Consider the following 18082-nt stretch of genomic DNA (forward strand, 5'->3'; position numbering starts at 1 on the left):
CATTTGGAAAGAATGGATGCTCAATTGAGTCCTCTGCAATACTCTTTATTTTGGGTGATGGAGCCTGGACGCCGTAACTCTCCCTGCGAGGGTTTAGTGCCTATATTTACATCTATTTGTTGGCTACTAGTTTGCCAACTAAGCAAAGCCTTACCGGGTAGTGGTAAGTGAATCGGCACTTGATCTGAAAGAACATATTGATGGTCTCCATAAAACGCTAACACTGCTGTTATATCAATTATGCAAGTGCTCAGCATTGCTGTGAATGTGCCCAGTCATGTATGTACTGTCATGCCATTCTGTGCTGTAACCTACTAGTATGCCGGAGCTACAGAGCCTGCATTGAAGACAGGTCAGCCCAGTTTACTGACCCTCCCACCCTCTGTCTGTCCCTCTCTTTGTTCCCAAGTTCCCAGAGAACACTGGTGGGATTCTGCCCAGTGCTGCCAGCCTCTGTCACTAAAAGGAATCATTGTCTTGTCTTATTGCGGCTCAGGAAATCAATGGGACTCTTTGTTTCCTCTGCAGCATGTAGGACATGGAGCCCTGAACTGACGTGTCATGATAGCAGCCTCTTGAGTTTAGACTCAGCAGATCATATTTGTGAGTCTTCTGTGCTTTTAGAAGGGTGGCAGAAGCACCAGCAGATAGTCACATTTCAGCTCAGTCCCTGCAGCTACACAAACAGAGAGGAACACTATGATATCATGGAGCTACCATACTCCATCTCCTTTGAGGGTTTACATGCTGCTTTTCTTCTCTTTAAACCTCTGTGAATGTACAGTATGTGTGCCTGCTCCCTGATGTGCAAGCCTGCTCATCCGTATGTAGTGTACAGATGTGTGCATCTATGACTGTGTTTGTAAAAGTGTGCGTGGATATTCATAGACTCAAGCTTTGTGTGTTAATTCATTTGCATGTAGTGTATGTGGGTGTGTGTGAAGGCGCAGCCTCCCTCCAGTCCTCCAGCTGATCTAGATCACCTCCCTTGCTAGATTAAAAAAAATCCCTGTTTGACAATATACAATTAAGATTCTTTCAGATGTGAAGGGGCCACTGATGAGTTACTTCAGCAGGAGGGAAAAGAGAGGGGTGGAAGGCGTTGAGACAGAGATGAAGGAGAGGAATGGAGGAAGAGGAGGGGAGCTCTTCAGGGAGGTTTAGTGAAAGCACCTGCCTCAGCTCCAGGGCTCATGATGGATGAAGAGGAACAACTGAGGAAGGGAAAAGGGGAGGGGGACGGAGCAGGTTTGAGCTTGAAATGAAGGACATTTTGTCCTCCTATAATTTCTTTTACTTCAGCCTGTTTAGCACACACATCAATGCAGTGCAGACACAAAGACACTGAGGTTGTAATTCATGTTAAATCCACGCAAATCAGGAAATCTCAAGAATGGATTTTATGTATTTATTTATTTATTTAGCCCTCAAAGGCTGCTCAAGATTAATCTATTCTAATTTAATCAAATTCTCATGTTTAAAGCGATGGAAGATCTGTTATGAGTCAATTTACATATTCAGTGGTGTGACTTAAACATTGTGTTTCGACATCAATAAATCATCACCGCATTTATTTTGACACATATACTTAGCCTACTGCAAAGAAACAACCAGATTGGCAGCCTGTGCTGAGTCTTAAATGGATTTCACACTGCATGCCAACTGGCTTGGTGTGCTGGGAAATTTGCTGAATTGCTCAATAGCACGAATGTTCATTAATGTTACAAAAAAGGGTAAGGAGCCATGTCTGAATGACAGGGCAGTCAGGCGAGGCTAACTCCCCCAAAAGAGACCTGAGCTCCACTGAAAACAACGCGTTTATTTCTAATGCTGCAATTTTTTAACCCTCAATAACAGCTGCTGCATATGACATGACTGGTTTGAATGTTTAAGGGTGTCTTTGTAGCCGTAGTCTGCTTTCATGTATTGTTTTGCAGATTTGATGTCAGATAAATCAGTGGCTCACAGCGACTGTTCTACATACCTAGTAGTAGTCCATTCAGTGTTGGCTACAGATCTACTAAGATGTTAAACTTGATAATATCAAAGAGATTCCAACTTTGAAGTGTTTTGAAGCTAAAAGCACCTTTGCAGTGAATACACACATGCACTGTCGCACTAACTATAGCTATTTTCCACCTACAATGGTGGGCATCAGATCAAGCCTCCCAGGGAAGCACATCTGGACATCAGTGGTGGGAGAGTGAGTCTGGTCCCAGGCTTAGTCTGTTATAATAGACCTAGGCATGTGGGCTGCTGTGGAGGCTGGGTTGTTATGGAGCCTACTGCCACGCCACAGAAACCTCCCCTCATGGTCCAAGACTAAGCACCATACATGGGACACGTGCACCATAAATGAAAAAAAAAAATGTGTGTGTGTGTGTATGCATGTGTGTATGCATGTGTGTATGTATGTGTGTATGTATGTATATATAAATAAAAAATATATATATAAATCTCTAGTTGGAGTAGATCCTGTGAACCAGCTCCCTGAACAAAGGCTTCTTGTGCTACAGAAACAGTCTCTTTTATTTAATGATCATATTTTAAGCAGCTACCTTGCACAGTGAGACATTTCCACAGCATTTTTAAGCTATGACACCAAAAGAAAATATGTGAAGAGATGTCCCTTTCTGTTTCAATCTTAATATGACATTTGTAAATTCAGGAAATTGTTTGTCAATGTTGCGGTGTAGCACTTGCTCCAGCCTCCCTCACAGTTCACCATGGTGTTTTGCACAAAGTATATATTCAATATGACTGTAGATTCAATCTCTTTCCACATCTGTCAGCACCTGTATTGAATTGGAAAATACAACATTATGAGCTGCATATGTACAATCACTTAGGATTAAGAATTTCATATTCCAACTCTGGCTCTGAATATTCCATCATTTTGTCTTTAGGGAAAGTCCAATAATGACTTTTTACCATGATGTCAATGCTTTTAGAGGTGAGCACGAGGCCAAATCACTTGAAATGAAATAGCATGAGGTGTTAAGCCTGGAAACTGGGTTTGACTATGCACATGTTGGAACTGAAAGAAGGGTATTTCATGTCTAGTCAGTGCAGGGATATGGGAGTGTTCTGATCTAACTGTTAACTCAGTGTATATGTGTATGTTAACATACAATAGCAGGTGAATAGAAAAAGGAAGTTCCTGACATTATCTCTAACTTGATGTTTTAACACTACCGCTCCTAGTGCTTATGAAATCTCTTCTGTGGTTTTAAAAAAATGCAAGATACTAGGTGAGTCGATACATTCGTATTCTACTTGAGACATGACATGACACAAAACAGGAGGGAGGGAGTGTTATGAATTTACAATGCCACAAAGCTGTCCTATTTGTTGAGCATCTTGAATATCAATGCCAAAACTGTCAGAGAGCTTGCCAGAGCTGCTCTGTTTCTGGTGTCTCTGCTGGATTCAGGGTTTGGTCAGTCTGTCTTGTACAGCCTCAGTGACCTCTGTGTTCTGGGTGAGGTCCTGCTCTGGGACTGTAACTGATTCTGCCAGTTGTATGAATGACTCATTCACAGTGAGGCTTCTGTCACCTTTGGTGGGTGGCTTTAAACATCAAGCTAACATAAACCAATGCTTGAAGGCACACTGTAGAGATACAACAATATCGAATACTGAATAACAAGTCAGTTCACTCATAGCTATGCCTTTATTTGTTTAGGAAAACAATGTTTAAGTAAAATCTGATGTTGCCTTGTACACAAAAGAATGATCCCAGTGGGTAAAGAGAGTGATATGACATGAAAAAAGATCTACAGTTGGACATTGAATACTAAAGCCTGATATTTGGGGCCTCTAAATATGGCTTCAAGGGGTCTGCTATATCACCTGAAAGCAACCTTATACTTAACAGTAGCACAAAAAAAACAGGCTATAATATCACGCTTTCATTCCAAAAACCTTCACTATCTTCTTTCTTCTTCTTTGACTGAAGCTTTGGCTGTACGGAGGAAAATGTTACATCCTTGTTTTATTACCAGACAAGGTTTATGCCATCCATCTCTGCCAACCTCCGTACCAGCCAGAACCTGTGTGTGTACATTAAACTGATTGATGAACAGTTCATTAGGCTGATGGGCTCTGCAGGAGCAGACAAGCATCCAGCGACGAGAAGTGGATTTAAAATACAACCAGAATTTGCTATGGCTTGACTCCGCCTGTGTCAACGGGTTTACTGTGACTCTGCAGACTTTATGATAGATTTTGTATAATCAGCACCATTTACTAAAATGTGAAAATACATTATTCTTGATATTAGTCACAGAACAGGAAAAAAGACTAATCAAAAAGCAGCTGATTGTTATAGTGTAGCACAGTTTATAGGTTATGTATGACAGCTATGTGATTAAGTGTCAGTTCATTATAAGCAGATGGGTCATGCTTGAGTTGTCAAAATTACGCTGTTTGCCCATCCCATTTAATCAGTGTTGTTTTGCAAAGGTGGGGGATTATTGTACTGTAAATATCACCAGGACCAGAAGGCATGGCAAGCAGCTGATCCACCAGTAACTGCCAACGCTGCCCACAGAGCAGCACATGACTGTACACTGCATGGTGTGCATGTTGTGCATAGTGTGCATGTGTTCTCTACAGACGGTTTACATACCATATATTTTTTGACAGCTCCATTAACATTTATCCACTGCGCATCAGCTTTACGCCTCAAATACTGATATCGGTTCACTCCCCAAATCCATATTAGTCAAATCTGAGTCAGAAAGTCTTGTGCTACGTGCTGCTCACTTATTGTTTTTAAGTTAAAACCTGCTGTGTGTAATTAAAATGTATCCTTGATTAAAACTGTCCAACGTCCCCACACAATGTGTGCTGAAAACTAAGTGGGTTGCCCTGTGCTCCAGAGAGCAGCTTGTGTGCTTGTCCAGTCCAAGCTCAGCCTCAGCTTCCTGCAGGAAGTGAGAAGAGAATTGGACTGACCTCACTGGCTTGGATGGAACAGCTTGCAGATGGCGCTTGCAGATAAATAACCATAACAGTCATAATTGTGTTGCAGAGGGATGGGGTTGGAATTTACTACACGGAAGGGTCATTGTTCATTAAGGCATGGACATGTAGGTCAAAGATTTCACTTCTCGTTAAAAATTCTGTCATGTCTTTGTGTTTATTGAATTTTTACATTCTGCTGCTGTGTGTGTGTTTGTGTCTATGTCTATCTGCTGTCTTCATTTCAGGAGTATCATTTTACTCTTATCTCCTCTTCCTCCCCTCTTACTAGAACTGCTTAGTCCTCACCAGAGTCTTGGTAGAGAAGATTTGGTGGAGAATAAATCTAGTCTGAACCAAGGTTCTTGTTTTTGATACACTGTATTTGATACGATTAGTTGTGGTTTCACATAGAAGTAATGCAAGCACACTGAAGAACCTGACATGACATACCTACATCCTGTAATCATCGCCTACATGAGCAACATATCCCTTTACTTGATATTGACTAGTTCGTAGACATGCCGGTGTTGGATGTCGGCATCTTGTCAATTCAGCGAGTAATCTTGGATCTCCATTTGAATGAATGGAGATCTAGAAATATCACCTTGCAGTTGTACGCCTCTGCCAACCAGTCAAGTTGCAGTTTACATCCCTGTCTGTCTAGACTCATATATCTGTAGTGAAGACTTTGCAGGAATTTAACCATATTTTCTTTGTATGTGTTTACATGTTTGGCCAACAAAGCTAATTCTGATAGAGCACAAAGTTGTAACCATTGCAGTAGATGTTGCTTCAGATATGCGTGTTGTAAAATGTGGACACTTGAACAACATCTTAAACCCAGCAGCAGAAAAGATCTTTAATCACCTCAGTTTCAGGGAGGGCACCAAGATTGGGGTCACCAATTCAGTATCTGACCAAATGTGAAATACAGTGAAAATGTTCCCTCTATTTTCAGTATAAATTGCTTCATAGAAGAATTAGCTCACCAACTATTGTATTTCTCAAATGAGCCCTGAAAGTAGCACTGTGTCACCAAGAACCAAATGTTTCATGAAGACACACAGATTCAATTTTGCTTTGCCACTTTCTGGTGTGAGTAGGTGCTAACTGGAACTGTTAAGTCATTTCCAAGATGGTAGATGCAGCAGATTTATTTCTCAGGCCTTTAACATAAGACTTTTTGCATTTAAAAGCAATTATTTCTCTGTTGCATTCACTGTACAACACTTATGTCCAGCACCCAATTACCTGAAAACGGGCTGCTGAAACAGAGTTAACGACTCTTTGAGTCATAACTCTTGAAGCTCTTGACAGTGGCCGCACATGTAGGCTGCAGTGCTCAGGGTTTAGAATAAGAGTGGCTAGGAATGTGACAGGACAAGCCAACTTCTGCCGGCATTACTTTCCCTCCCTACATATTAGCCTGGCAACTGAGTGTGCAGCGTGAACTGTTGCCGAAAGCAGGGGCGTTCAGTTACACTGAATCCACCCACTCATCCACCCACAAAAGCCAATATCTAGATTAGGTTTCTACGGATGCATATTTCTGACTGTGAGCTTAACATTCACACACACACACACACACACACACACACACACACACACAAACACACAGACGCAACAGTTGCGCATTGGCAGAGTGACTGCCCTCGCTACTGTGGTCTAAATACCCACAGATATTTACTGTACTTGTCTAGTTAAGCCTCCGAGTCTTCAGCCCCATAAGCCTAATTTATTCCTACTGACCCGTGGTACTGTACTGGTTTCCAGTTTCCCACAGGGAGCCTAAAAGACAGGCAGCACATGTGTCCTCTCGATTCGGGGAGATTATGCTACAACACAACACACTGTGGTTGTGAAAGCAAGCACATGGGTGTGTTTGTTTGCATTTGGTGACACATGTCAATGCAAACTGTATTCATCAGGAAAAATCAGAAAGCTTAGTTTTATTGCATTATGAGAACAGACGTTATTTATTTGTTCAAGGTTTAACAGAGTATGTGAGGATATTTCAGTTGTGTGACATTTGTGCTTTCGTAGATTCCTCTAATGGGGGAACTGAATGTCGAGATTAAAATGGTGTGTGTGTGTGTGTGTGTGTGTGTGTGTGTGTAAATGTGTGAGAGCGACAGAGAGAGAGAGAGAGTAACACTACACAGACACTGAGTAGGAGGATGAAGGAAAGAAAGGTGACTCTATCCTCCTTCCCTTGAGAGCCTGCACACTAATTCATTCTTCTCTCATATGGAAATATTAGTTTTATCACCAAGTGAGATTTAACCATTTGAGAAATACTTTTACCCACATTAGGAGGGAACTCAGCAGGGAAAATGAATGAAGTTTTGTTATTTTAAACCCTTTGCATACAATAACAGTCAAATCATCTCTCACTGAACATGGACATGACTGCTAGGTAATAAACCTTGAATATTAAGCTCAAAGGTATATTATCTATCAACTGTATATTTAGCATTGGAAATACCCTAATTCATTTAAACATGAGCCTCATAGGTACGGAGCCAAGCAGCATTTGTAATAGTATCACTGTGCTTATTTATAGTGTGATGTAATTTAGTGTGGTAAGCTGTTTAAACTACATTTGCGGCTGAGGGAAATAGAAATGTTTTTCCTTCATGGGACAGCTTTCCTGCTTTCCTGTTTCAACAGACAGCGGAAATTAGGTTATGAATATGTAAATTTGAAAGGGCAGCATGTGGGGGCAAAGCATTTTATTTCATTCCAAATGGACCTCTTATGCAATTACAAAAATGCAAATGACATCTATCTCTGAGCTAGCTGAAATGCATGGAATACAGTGTGCCCTGCAGCTGCACAGGTTCCTCCTCTGTTCTGTTGTCTTACAGTGAAGTAAGTGAACCGTTCCCCGAGGCGGTTTCCTCTACAGTAAACAAAGCTGAAGTGGGATGTGATACTCTGTGTTCCCACTATCTCTACAAATAGTAATTACTTGCACATATTTATGCAAAATAAACATCTTAAAATCTAAACAAACCAGTGTTTTTGCCCATAATCCCGGAGGCATCTGTAACTGAGTGTGTCTGGTCACTGTTGATATTAATTAACACTGAAACAATTGGTAAATGAATTGATTAGTATTATCAAATTAATTGGTGTGAATTTGGATAAACAATAAATCATTTAATTCATTTTTGGAGCAAAAATGTCAAACATGGTCTGGTTCTAGCTCCCAAACTTTAAAATTAGCTACTTTATCCTGTTTTATTTTGTAAATTAAATATTGCAGGACTGTTGCAGGACTGTTGCAGGACTGTTGTTTCTGGATAATTTTGATGGGCATTTTTCACAATTCTCTGACATTGTATAAATTAGATGATTAACCAATGAATCAAGACAAAATAATAGTTGGTCACATCCATTACATTCATTTACTACAGTCTGTGTTTATGGAATATTATGTAGCCAGCTGAACCTTAATTATTTTCACATTCAGCAGATAGGGTTCAATATTACTATGACTCTTATATCCACTCTCCTGTCAGCTCTGTTTTTGGTCTCCACCAACTCCTGAGAGAAATATCTGGGTCCCTAGCTGCTAAATAATAACACTCTGACACTAGTTTTTAGAGATTGATGAAAACCACCTGCTGCAGCTGAAACATATACAATGAGAACTGTGATCATGAACCGAAATAGTAAAGTTGCGGAAACCAAAACAGTAAGCTGAAAGGTGCTAAAGATTTGTACAACAGAAGGGAACTGCTAATATAAAAATATTGATCATGGAAGCTTTAACATTTTTGATAATGTTCAGTTTGTGGGCTGAATGAAGAAAATAATCAACCCTTAATAAATAAATGAATAACTCAAGGCTAGAGGAACTGCTGAGTTTCATGATACCCAGTCAATCAGTGCAGCTCTGCTTCTCTCCTGCCCCACATCGAACTGCTCTGCTCCATGCCTCCAGCAAACATCACCGCTGTCTCTACTGACAACAGGCCTGCTGCTATGTGTGTGTTTGTGCATGGAATACTAAATGCTGTGTGTATGCATGTAGAGCCTGAGGGATGTGAAGTATTTGAAGAGTGGGGATGAATCTTGAAATAACCCTAACAGTGTTTCATCTGGTGTGGGGTCGTCCGTGGTGCAGATTGACTATTAATCACGTTCCTAGTCAGACAAATGTGTGAAGATTTGTTGATTATGGCATGCAGATCAGAGCTGAAATCTTATAACTGAGCCCTCCCCCTCATTTCCTTATACAATTCTCATTTTTTTAATGGAAGAAAATAAACCCTCTGGAAGGTGAAATGACACCAGTCATACTGGAGCGCTGATCTCAGCAGGCAGTCAGCAGGAGAGCAGGCCTCCCATGTGTGTCCCACTGGGTTCAGCCTTAATGAGCTAATCGATGGCATGGCGTCCTCACCATGTGCTGAACACATTACTGTAAGTGTTCCCAGTGGATCGGCAGCTTAGTGTAGTGTTACAGCTGTCATTCATGCTCGAAAGCACCGCTGTCTGACATGGCTTTATCTCTGATCCCGATAATATGTGATATCTTCTTGCAGTATTTAATATTGTGAACTCTGAACAATATAAATACCAGGAGCAAGTTTAACACTGATTGTAATATATGTATGTTATTGGTCAAACTGCATCATATAACTTGCCAGTAGTAGATTCATTATTTCAATAATTCATAGACCTCAGCTCACTGAACAGCCCATCATAATTCAACAACTGAATAAAATAGACGCGTTAGTCCTTCTCTCTTAATTCACTAAGACTTGCATCTGGAAATGTCTTCCTGCTTGTTGGACTAAGTCATAGTGGTCTAAATGAAGTGCCACCCAGCGGTGTCAGTGCTAAAAGCTCCCTGGATTGACTCAGTTTTCTCTTTGATGGTTGTTCAGACTCTAAGATAAGAACAACTTCAAAGGCAGGGTTGCTTTTTTTGCTCCCATCCAAAGACAGGCAAATGAAGGACTGGCAGATTTGAGTAGTCAAATAGCTTTGGGAGGTGATGTGTGTAGTAGTGAGTATGTACATGTGACTTTTTATGGCAGACGTGATGGATTATTGCAGCCCAAAAACCAATCACTACCACCTTATAAAGCTTTAAATTCTTCATCAGGCACCTAATTACTTAACAAAAACCCTCCCTCTATAGGCAATAGGATTAGGGGGTTGGTTTCCACTCAGATTTGGTTTAATCAACAGACTCAAGCCTGTGTTTTTTCAGGGTAGCAATTGAGTTGTGTCCAGGCTTCTTTTTTGGAAAGACAGCTGGGTCATCATCACCAGGAAGCCAGGGTGTTTTCTCTAATCTTAATACCCGACAACAAGCACCCCTACTGCTGCTGTGACTGTGAAAGCTATCAGATACTCACGGCTGGGTCATTCAGTCCCTTGGCTGGGCTGGACGAGGCTTTTAGTGTGTGTGTGTGTGTGTGTGTGTGGGTGTGGGTGTGTGTGTGCGCGTGTTATGTGTTATATGATGTCACGATGTCTCTGGGAGGGTATCGGATGGAGCATTGCTGTTGTCCACAAGCGAGACCAGTCGAGCAAGAGTAAAAAGATACAGTGGGGGAAAACTCGTGTCATCTAGCAATACATAGCCAGTTAGAGCTGCAGGTTAGATTAAACTGATTCTAGTTTCAGTTGGCGATAATGACACTTTAAAGGGTGCTACCATGATTATTCCAAAACAGATTTATACTCCTCATTTCTGGACAAGACTTAGTGCCTCCTTTCTTTGTTGGCCACTTAGACCAGTGGAACAAACTGGAAACACATCATCATCACATTACCACCTCCTGATGTTGTTATGCTAAACATGTCATCTAGCAGACAGTGATTTTGAAGATCGGATGAAGTCCAATATTCACTCCCCTTTAGCTCTGTTTTGATCTGCATCAACTCCTTAATGAAATATAGAAATAGAAATGCTCCACTGTGTTAAACAGTGAGACTGGAGCAAGAAATTGTGGGCCTGTAAAATCAAAACAGTGTGCTGAAAGATGGTAGAACAAAAATATATTTTTTTTATTCATATTTTTTTTAAGTAAGTATAAAGTTTATTATAAGTTTAATGTATTATAACTTCATGTAATCAGCTTTAAACCTTGTATCACGTATCAAAACAGAAGCATATCGTCCCACCCTGAGGCACTTTGGATAAATGTGTCCACTGAAACACGTGATTCATATTTAAAAGAATAAAGCTGCAGAAAGAGAAAGCTGCTAATGTGCCGTATGTATAATTTGTACTGCTGGCTGTGGACAGTGTGTCCTTCGCTTGTTGTCTGCTCCATATTGATCAGACTACGGAGACGGTGTGGAGCTCTGCCAGCCTGAGGAGCATGCTGTGGATTATTCCTCTTTAATCCTTCCTTTCTGTGCTGCTCCTCTCTGCCTCATCTCAGCCAGGAGATGAAATGTGATTTTCATTTCTTTTATTCCTCTGCATGAATGTTATCTTTACTCCACCGTCACGGCGGTGTGCTTGGGTCTGTTGAGGGGCCTGTGAGCTGGCGATTTAAATGCTGATTGGCTGCAGGGTACCCGCTTCGTTACCTCTCTAGCTCCTGTTTTCAGGCATTTTAATTACCACAGAGAATCCAGTCTTTCTTCCAGCCTCAGGACTCGAAGCTAAAACATAACCAAACCCATTACATTACTGCACTTTTGGCAGCAAAAAGGCCCTTCAGTAAACTTTTTGATAAGTTGGAGGCTTTTCTGCCCCATTTAAAGTATCATGGTTACACAAGCAGTAAAAGTGGCTTGTAAACAGTGTTAATAAGCGCTCTGTGGTTATTTGTTACTCCTACACAATTAACCAATGTCTGTGTCCTTAATCAGGCTTTCTCTCAGTCACATTTCCTCCCCCGCTGTCTGCTCCCAGGCTCCTGAAATGGTTGCTGTCAACTGCTCTCCATTTTTCCCTTCCTCTCAAGGGCTCGACTGTATCCAACCAGGCAAAAATACATGATCCTCTGACAGGCGAATAAATTGGGATTTTGTAAAATGGTGGAGCTGCATGCTATTGCTTTTCTTTGATCAATTTTTTTTTTAAGTGTTTGTATCTTGTCTACTTGTTGCCAAAGCTGGGATGACACAGCGCAGTACTCGCTACAGGCCTCTGTGTTAAAGGTAATTCCACTGAAATGTACTTGGAGGCTGTTATCTTGCTGAAGTAAATACATTCCATAAAACAAGCCAACGAAACTGTGTTCAGAGAATAAACACCACCAAAGCTTAAACTATTATTGTGTGAGACACAGATTATTCTTCACTTTTAGTGAAGTGTTAGAAGTGTGAAGCATATGACACAGGGTTCAAAATTAACCTTTTTTGTAGTGAATATTTAAATTTTATCAGTCACTCTATTACTATTGTTTTTTTAGATAGTAATTGAAGCAAATCTACCAGCCATTAGCATATTTTTACCAGCATTTTGACAGTGGGTGCTGCTAATTTTGTGCCCTGATATGATAATTAATAATGAGTAGAGGTACATTGATGACGACTCATGATTATTATTGTCTGTAGACCTTCTGTCAAGTACAAAAGTGGACTTTCCTTAAGAAAACTTATGCCATTCCTATTTTTATATATCAACAAGACGCAAGTCATGCTAGCAGTGCTGAGGTGCAGCGGTGCTTTGAGCTAAATGCTAACATCAGCATGCTAACATTCTGGCAATGAAAATGCTAAGCTGATGTATAATAGGTATAATGTTTGTCCATGTTCAAATATTTATTAGTTCATAAATCACATCAGGGTATCGCTTAGGATGCTAGCATGGCTAATAATATTTCATAATGAAAATGATATAAGAAAAAGCTCTTGGCATGTGATTAATTATAAGACAAGTAAGTAAATAGGTATTTCTGTCTCTGACGTGCTTCTAATACATCACAGTGACAAATACTGTAGTGTGAACTACGTTTTCAAAAGATATGAACGAAAAAGTAAACCATATACTGCAGTGATATAGGAAGGCTGATAAGGACCAGCACAGACTGGTTTTGTGAGAGGACACCTCATCCCCGTTAGCGCCTTTCTATTCTCTGCTAGCGGCTCTCTGCAGCCTCGGCTCTGAATAATTCAACAAAGCAAAAGAGGAAAGGCGGAGCGGGAGAGCAGATGTGGATTGAAGATGATCTGGGGGCAGTGGGTAGAGGAAATTGACTATTTTACGTCAGAATAAACTGGAGAGGCATGTTTGGAGGGGTACGTGTGTGCATCTTTTATGTGTGCAAGCGGGTGCGGGTGTTATGTGTGTTTATTTTATTTAATGTTTATTTATACTGGGACAAGTATAGCATGAACTTATGCCACATACCACAGCATTTAGAGGCTTTTAATAGACGTAACACTCAACAGTAAAATATGAATCTGCACAAGACTCAACAATATATTAAGTACAGATTACAACAACAAACTCAACAACACGTACATGCAAATCAGCACAAAATACAAACTACTACTAAACAAACATACCATAAAAGTTTCATGAAACAACGAGCACCAGATTACCCATGACTAGGACTGATCCCTCTTTAAACACTGTGTCAGTTTGAGTTTATTCCCAGTCATGGTCCATCTGAAGTTGTGTGGGTGAAATACCTTCCTCCCTCTCATTCAAGATGCTTTATTCATTCATAAATTCTCTCTCTGTGTCACTGTGACCTGCAGTGTGTCCAACCGTACGTTGGCATTAATACATCTTCATTCTGACAGTGTTTCATCCCCGGAGAGACCGCACAAACAGTTTTGCTTGAATGATGGTGCCCTAGGAAGCACACAGTGTCTTGACATTTCAGTCCAGGTGATTGAGCGGGACTGTGGGTGTGCTTCAGGTGTCGCCACAGTTGAATATTTCGCAACGCTGACTGAGTTATGACTCGCAGGCAGAGGAGAAGGTCAGCCTTGACGCAAAATGTTGGTGGAATTCAAAGGAGGTTCCCCGTTGATTACCCTGTGACTGACCTAAGGTTCCCGTTGAGTTGGTCTGCATAATTTACCAGCACAGCAGAGAGTTAAATTAGGTGTATGTGATGCAAAATACTCCACAGGTAGGCAAGGTTGGCTTATGGTATACCACCTATATTTTTGTGATAGCACCCATTCAGCTTAGTTAACATTAAATGGGTTAAATTAGCTGTAATCTGGTGTTTTATTCTTTAAAATAAAATAATTTGATGGGGCCTTTTGAGCAAAGGAGAGAGTAATAGCATTTTAGGAACCTTGATTCAAACTAGCTGCTTAATTATTTTGTATTCTGTCTGCTCTGCTCTACTTCACTCTGCAATCATGTTTCCAGTCATTGCAACGATTTCAAACCAAGACTGATAAGAATAGAATTAGGGGGCTCATTTAACAGAGTGCATTTGAATGATGAATGAGTGATTGAACTTGGGGTGTCATGTGGTCGCTACTAAAGCACTACCAACACAAAGGCGCTTATGATCAAAATGTGATGGTGTTTAAATGTGTGTGACTAAATGCCAGAGGATGGATGAAAAGAATCCTAATATCTGCGTCTTCATTTGTGTGTCTCTAGGTGCCCCTGGTTGACCAAGGTGATCTCTCCCGCTGTGCCCCTCTACAATGGCCTCGTCTTCCTCTTCGTCTTGGCCAACTTCAGCATGGCGACGTTCATGGACCCTGGTGTTTACCCCAGAGGTTTGTGCATGTTTGTGATTGGGAGAAACAATTAATAGTAAAAAATATATCTACCATGCAAATGTGTCAGTACCTGGAGCACTTCCAGTATGTAAATATAACTAATGCCACTTGCCATTATTTACCTGTTAGAGTCTGTAAAAGTACACATGATCCTCATTCAAGAAAATATATAAGCCTTCATATTGCAAGGCCTATTGAGTATCTCACAACTTTTCAGTCTATCAAACAACACACAAGCTGCACTGACATATGCTCCCCAAGCAGACTAACCCTATCTGGGTCAAGCAATGAAGATTGAACTCATCCCGGGGGATGTTTGTAATGCACTTATAAATGATAAGCACCTGTCTTTAGATAGTGCTTTCTCTGCTCATAAAGAGGTAATAATCATTAGGTTGTATAAATGCAGGTTATCTGCCTCCCCAGAGGTGATACTGACCTTCTGCTGCTGTTGTCCTGCTGCTTTTTATAGGCTACTGAAGGCTCTTTGTGCTATATGACAGATGCAGCAGACCCACCAGTGAAGTTATAATAATTAAAAAATGGACGAACAGCCATTAGATGCCATCTGCTTAGAAAATGGAGCTAAAAGGAGACTTAATATTGGACTTATATCCATCAAATGGCCAGAAACAGGATTTTGAAATGAATGCTAATGTGGTTCTCTGTCTGCTAATTATGAGTATTATGGCCTAAAATATCTTACTAATGATTTTAAGTGAGCCTATGTAACATTTTGCTTAACAGAAGAAAATGTGGCAACAATTCATAGTTACATTCTGATGGTAAATGCTACAATTCAGTATGACTGTAGCACAAGCAAACTTAAAAAATCACTGGGTGTATTTATTGAGCCAGATGGCCGTATAGGTACATACTGTACACACACATATGGTTCACATATGTTAAGATGTGACTACTTCAGTCTTCAGAGGTACATAAATAAACATGAGGAAATCAATCATGAGTAAGTAAATGGAGAAAATAAGCCGCTAATACAAATCAACAATTTCAGTGTATTGCAGGGGTTATTGCAAGTCGCAGTTCATTTATTTCACTCATTTAGGCAAAATGAAATATGAAGACTGAATGCAAAATTGATTGTAATTGAACTGAGCTGAGTGTTATTTTTGCAGTATAAATTTATATTGTATGAAATAGGCTGCCAATCTGTCTGCTGAACATTTCCAGCATCGAGCATTTGTACAAAAGAAACCGTCAGAGGAGATGCAAGCCTAACTGCTGTTTGTGTCTGTTGGTTTGGCAGACGCTTTACCTTTTAAAATCTATTTGAAGAGACTTGAGAGCTATAATAACAGAGCAATCTCTCACTATGGAGCTGTTTATTTCTGTGCTCTACCTTTTTGTTTCTCTCTAGTTTATTCTTCTCACTCTCTCTTGCTTTATGTATGCATTTGTGTGTGTGTGTGTGTATGTTCAGCTTACCTGGATCTCCCTGCAGTTATTATTGCACTGTGAAATCATTTTCTCAGGTTGGAGCTCTGTGCAGATCGTTTGAATGTGCCCTTTCATCTGCTGAAAGACATTTTTATTTTCCGCTGCAGCTCCAAAGCAAAAAGCTTTCAGTAGCAGGAAAGTGGCGCTATGTGTAAAGCTTCACATAAACAGTTTGATTAACAGCAGGGTCGCAGCAAGGACAGTGGAAATGCCACTTTTAGTATCATACTGTAGTTTAGGCGTTATGGGTTCATTTGCTTTTATTCGGCCAGGATAAGAGCTTTAATTTCCATTCAAATCCTGCCATTCTGATCATGTATGAAACCAAACAGCTTCTGTTATACATGAGTCACAGTGTTCTTAATCAGTCCTATTATAAAAAGCAGGATGAATAGGTCACGTCTATAAAAATAGTAATTTCTCTCCGTGTTTGCTCTTTCTACAGACAGCTAACAGCAGGAGTGAGCTTTATTTAAGGTGCTCCCCTGTTGTTCCTGTCAAATGGAATCATAAATCAGAACCATGCTTTTTTAAATTGTGTCTATATCTGTGTGTTTGTGTGAGTATACGCTGTGTATAAATATATATGTATATATATAAAACCATTTTCCTGTGCTGTGTTAATATATTTGTTTGTGTGTGTGTGTGTGTGTGTGTCCCCACCCCCCCACAGCGGACGAAGACGAGGACAAGGACGATGATTTCCGAGCACCACTCTACAAGAACGTGGAGATCAAGGGCATTCAAGTCCGGATGAAGTGGTGCGCCACCTGTCACTTCTACAGGCCGCCTCGCTGCTCGCACTGCAGCGTCTGCGACAACTGTGTAGAGGTGTGTGCGTGAATACGAATGCATGCAGAAATACTTAAATGTGTGTGTTCAGCGTAGGGACAAGGATAGTGCATCAAGATTGCACTGATCTAGTAGGTCAATATTGGTATTTTATTATTTATTGGTATTTTTGTTTGGTTACTGGTCATATTTTTTGAGTCCAGGCTTGTCCACCCTGCCAAGAATTAAATCTAATACAAATGCTGAATATATGAATATTTATATAAGTCATTTCTAAGTATCTGTGTTTTTTGGCAGGGAAATTGACAACATTAAAGATGAATTACAAGCATAAATATCAGCTTTTGGAAGCTTCATCTGTAAAATAGTGTTATCAGTATTAGTAAATGGTACATGACTGCCATTGGATAAACAAAGGCACACATATACATAAATACACACATCTGCACACAGGATGACACAGATTGTACCCATAATATCTTGAAGATTTTATCTAGATAATGTCTGATCCTCAGCAGAATGTACTGGATTTATGTTTGCTGGAAATATTTCTCCACCTCTCATCTATATGTTATCCACCCATGAACACAGAAATATTTTTCTTAATCTGATTTCCCTACATGTCTAACCTTCCATTCACAATCCAAAATAATGGCAAAGCCCACATCAGCGGGAGGCCATATAATGTCTTGTATAAATTATTTATGAATAAGATGTTTGCTCCCTCCTCAGGACTTTGACCACCACTGTCCCTGGGTGAACAACTGCATTGGACGGAGAAACTACCGCTACTTCTTCCTCTTCCTGCTGTCGCTGAGCGTCCACATGGTGGGAGTTTTCACCTTCGGCCTCATCTTCGTGCTGCACCACAGAGAGAGGCTGGGAGCGCTGCATACTACCGTCACGTATCCTTCCACTACTGACAGCCATGCTGCATTTAAAGCATTTCTGACTTATTTAGTACATCTAGTCATGTTCTTGTTGCCTAATGTTGTTGTTGTTGTTGTTACCCTTGACCTTTTTGTGTCCAGTCTGGTGGTGATGTGTATAGCTGGACTTTTCTTTATTCCCGTCATGGGTCTCACAGGTTTCCATATGGTGCTTGTGGCTCGAGGTCGAACAACCAATGAACAGGTGAGGACGCAGGGCAGAACAATACTGTATTAATCTATATGGAAAAGATTTT

General features: G+C 40.5%; 1 protein-coding gene across 1 annotated transcript in view; it reads left to right on the forward strand.

Annotated features, from left to right (window-relative positions):
- Positions 1-18082, forward strand: part of zdhhc8b (zinc finger DHHC-type palmitoyltransferase 8b) — a 59330-nt gene that overhangs the window by 35185 nt on the left and 6063 nt on the right. The window contains exons 2-5 of the mRNA XM_053325918.1: positions 14522-14643; positions 16778-16935; positions 17629-17801; positions 17928-18030. Coding sequence (XP_053181893.1) covers positions 14522-14643; positions 16778-16935; positions 17629-17801; positions 17928-18030 — 556 coding nt within the window. The remainder of the gene's footprint in view (positions 1-14521; positions 14644-16777; positions 16936-17628; positions 17802-17927; positions 18031-18082) is intronic.

This window comes from Scomber japonicus, chromosome 9 (assembly GCF_027409825.1).
Source record: "Scomber japonicus isolate fScoJap1 chromosome 9, fScoJap1.pri, whole genome shotgun sequence".
Taxonomy (NCBI): Eukaryota; Metazoa; Chordata; class Actinopteri; order Scombriformes; family Scombridae; genus Scomber; species Scomber japonicus.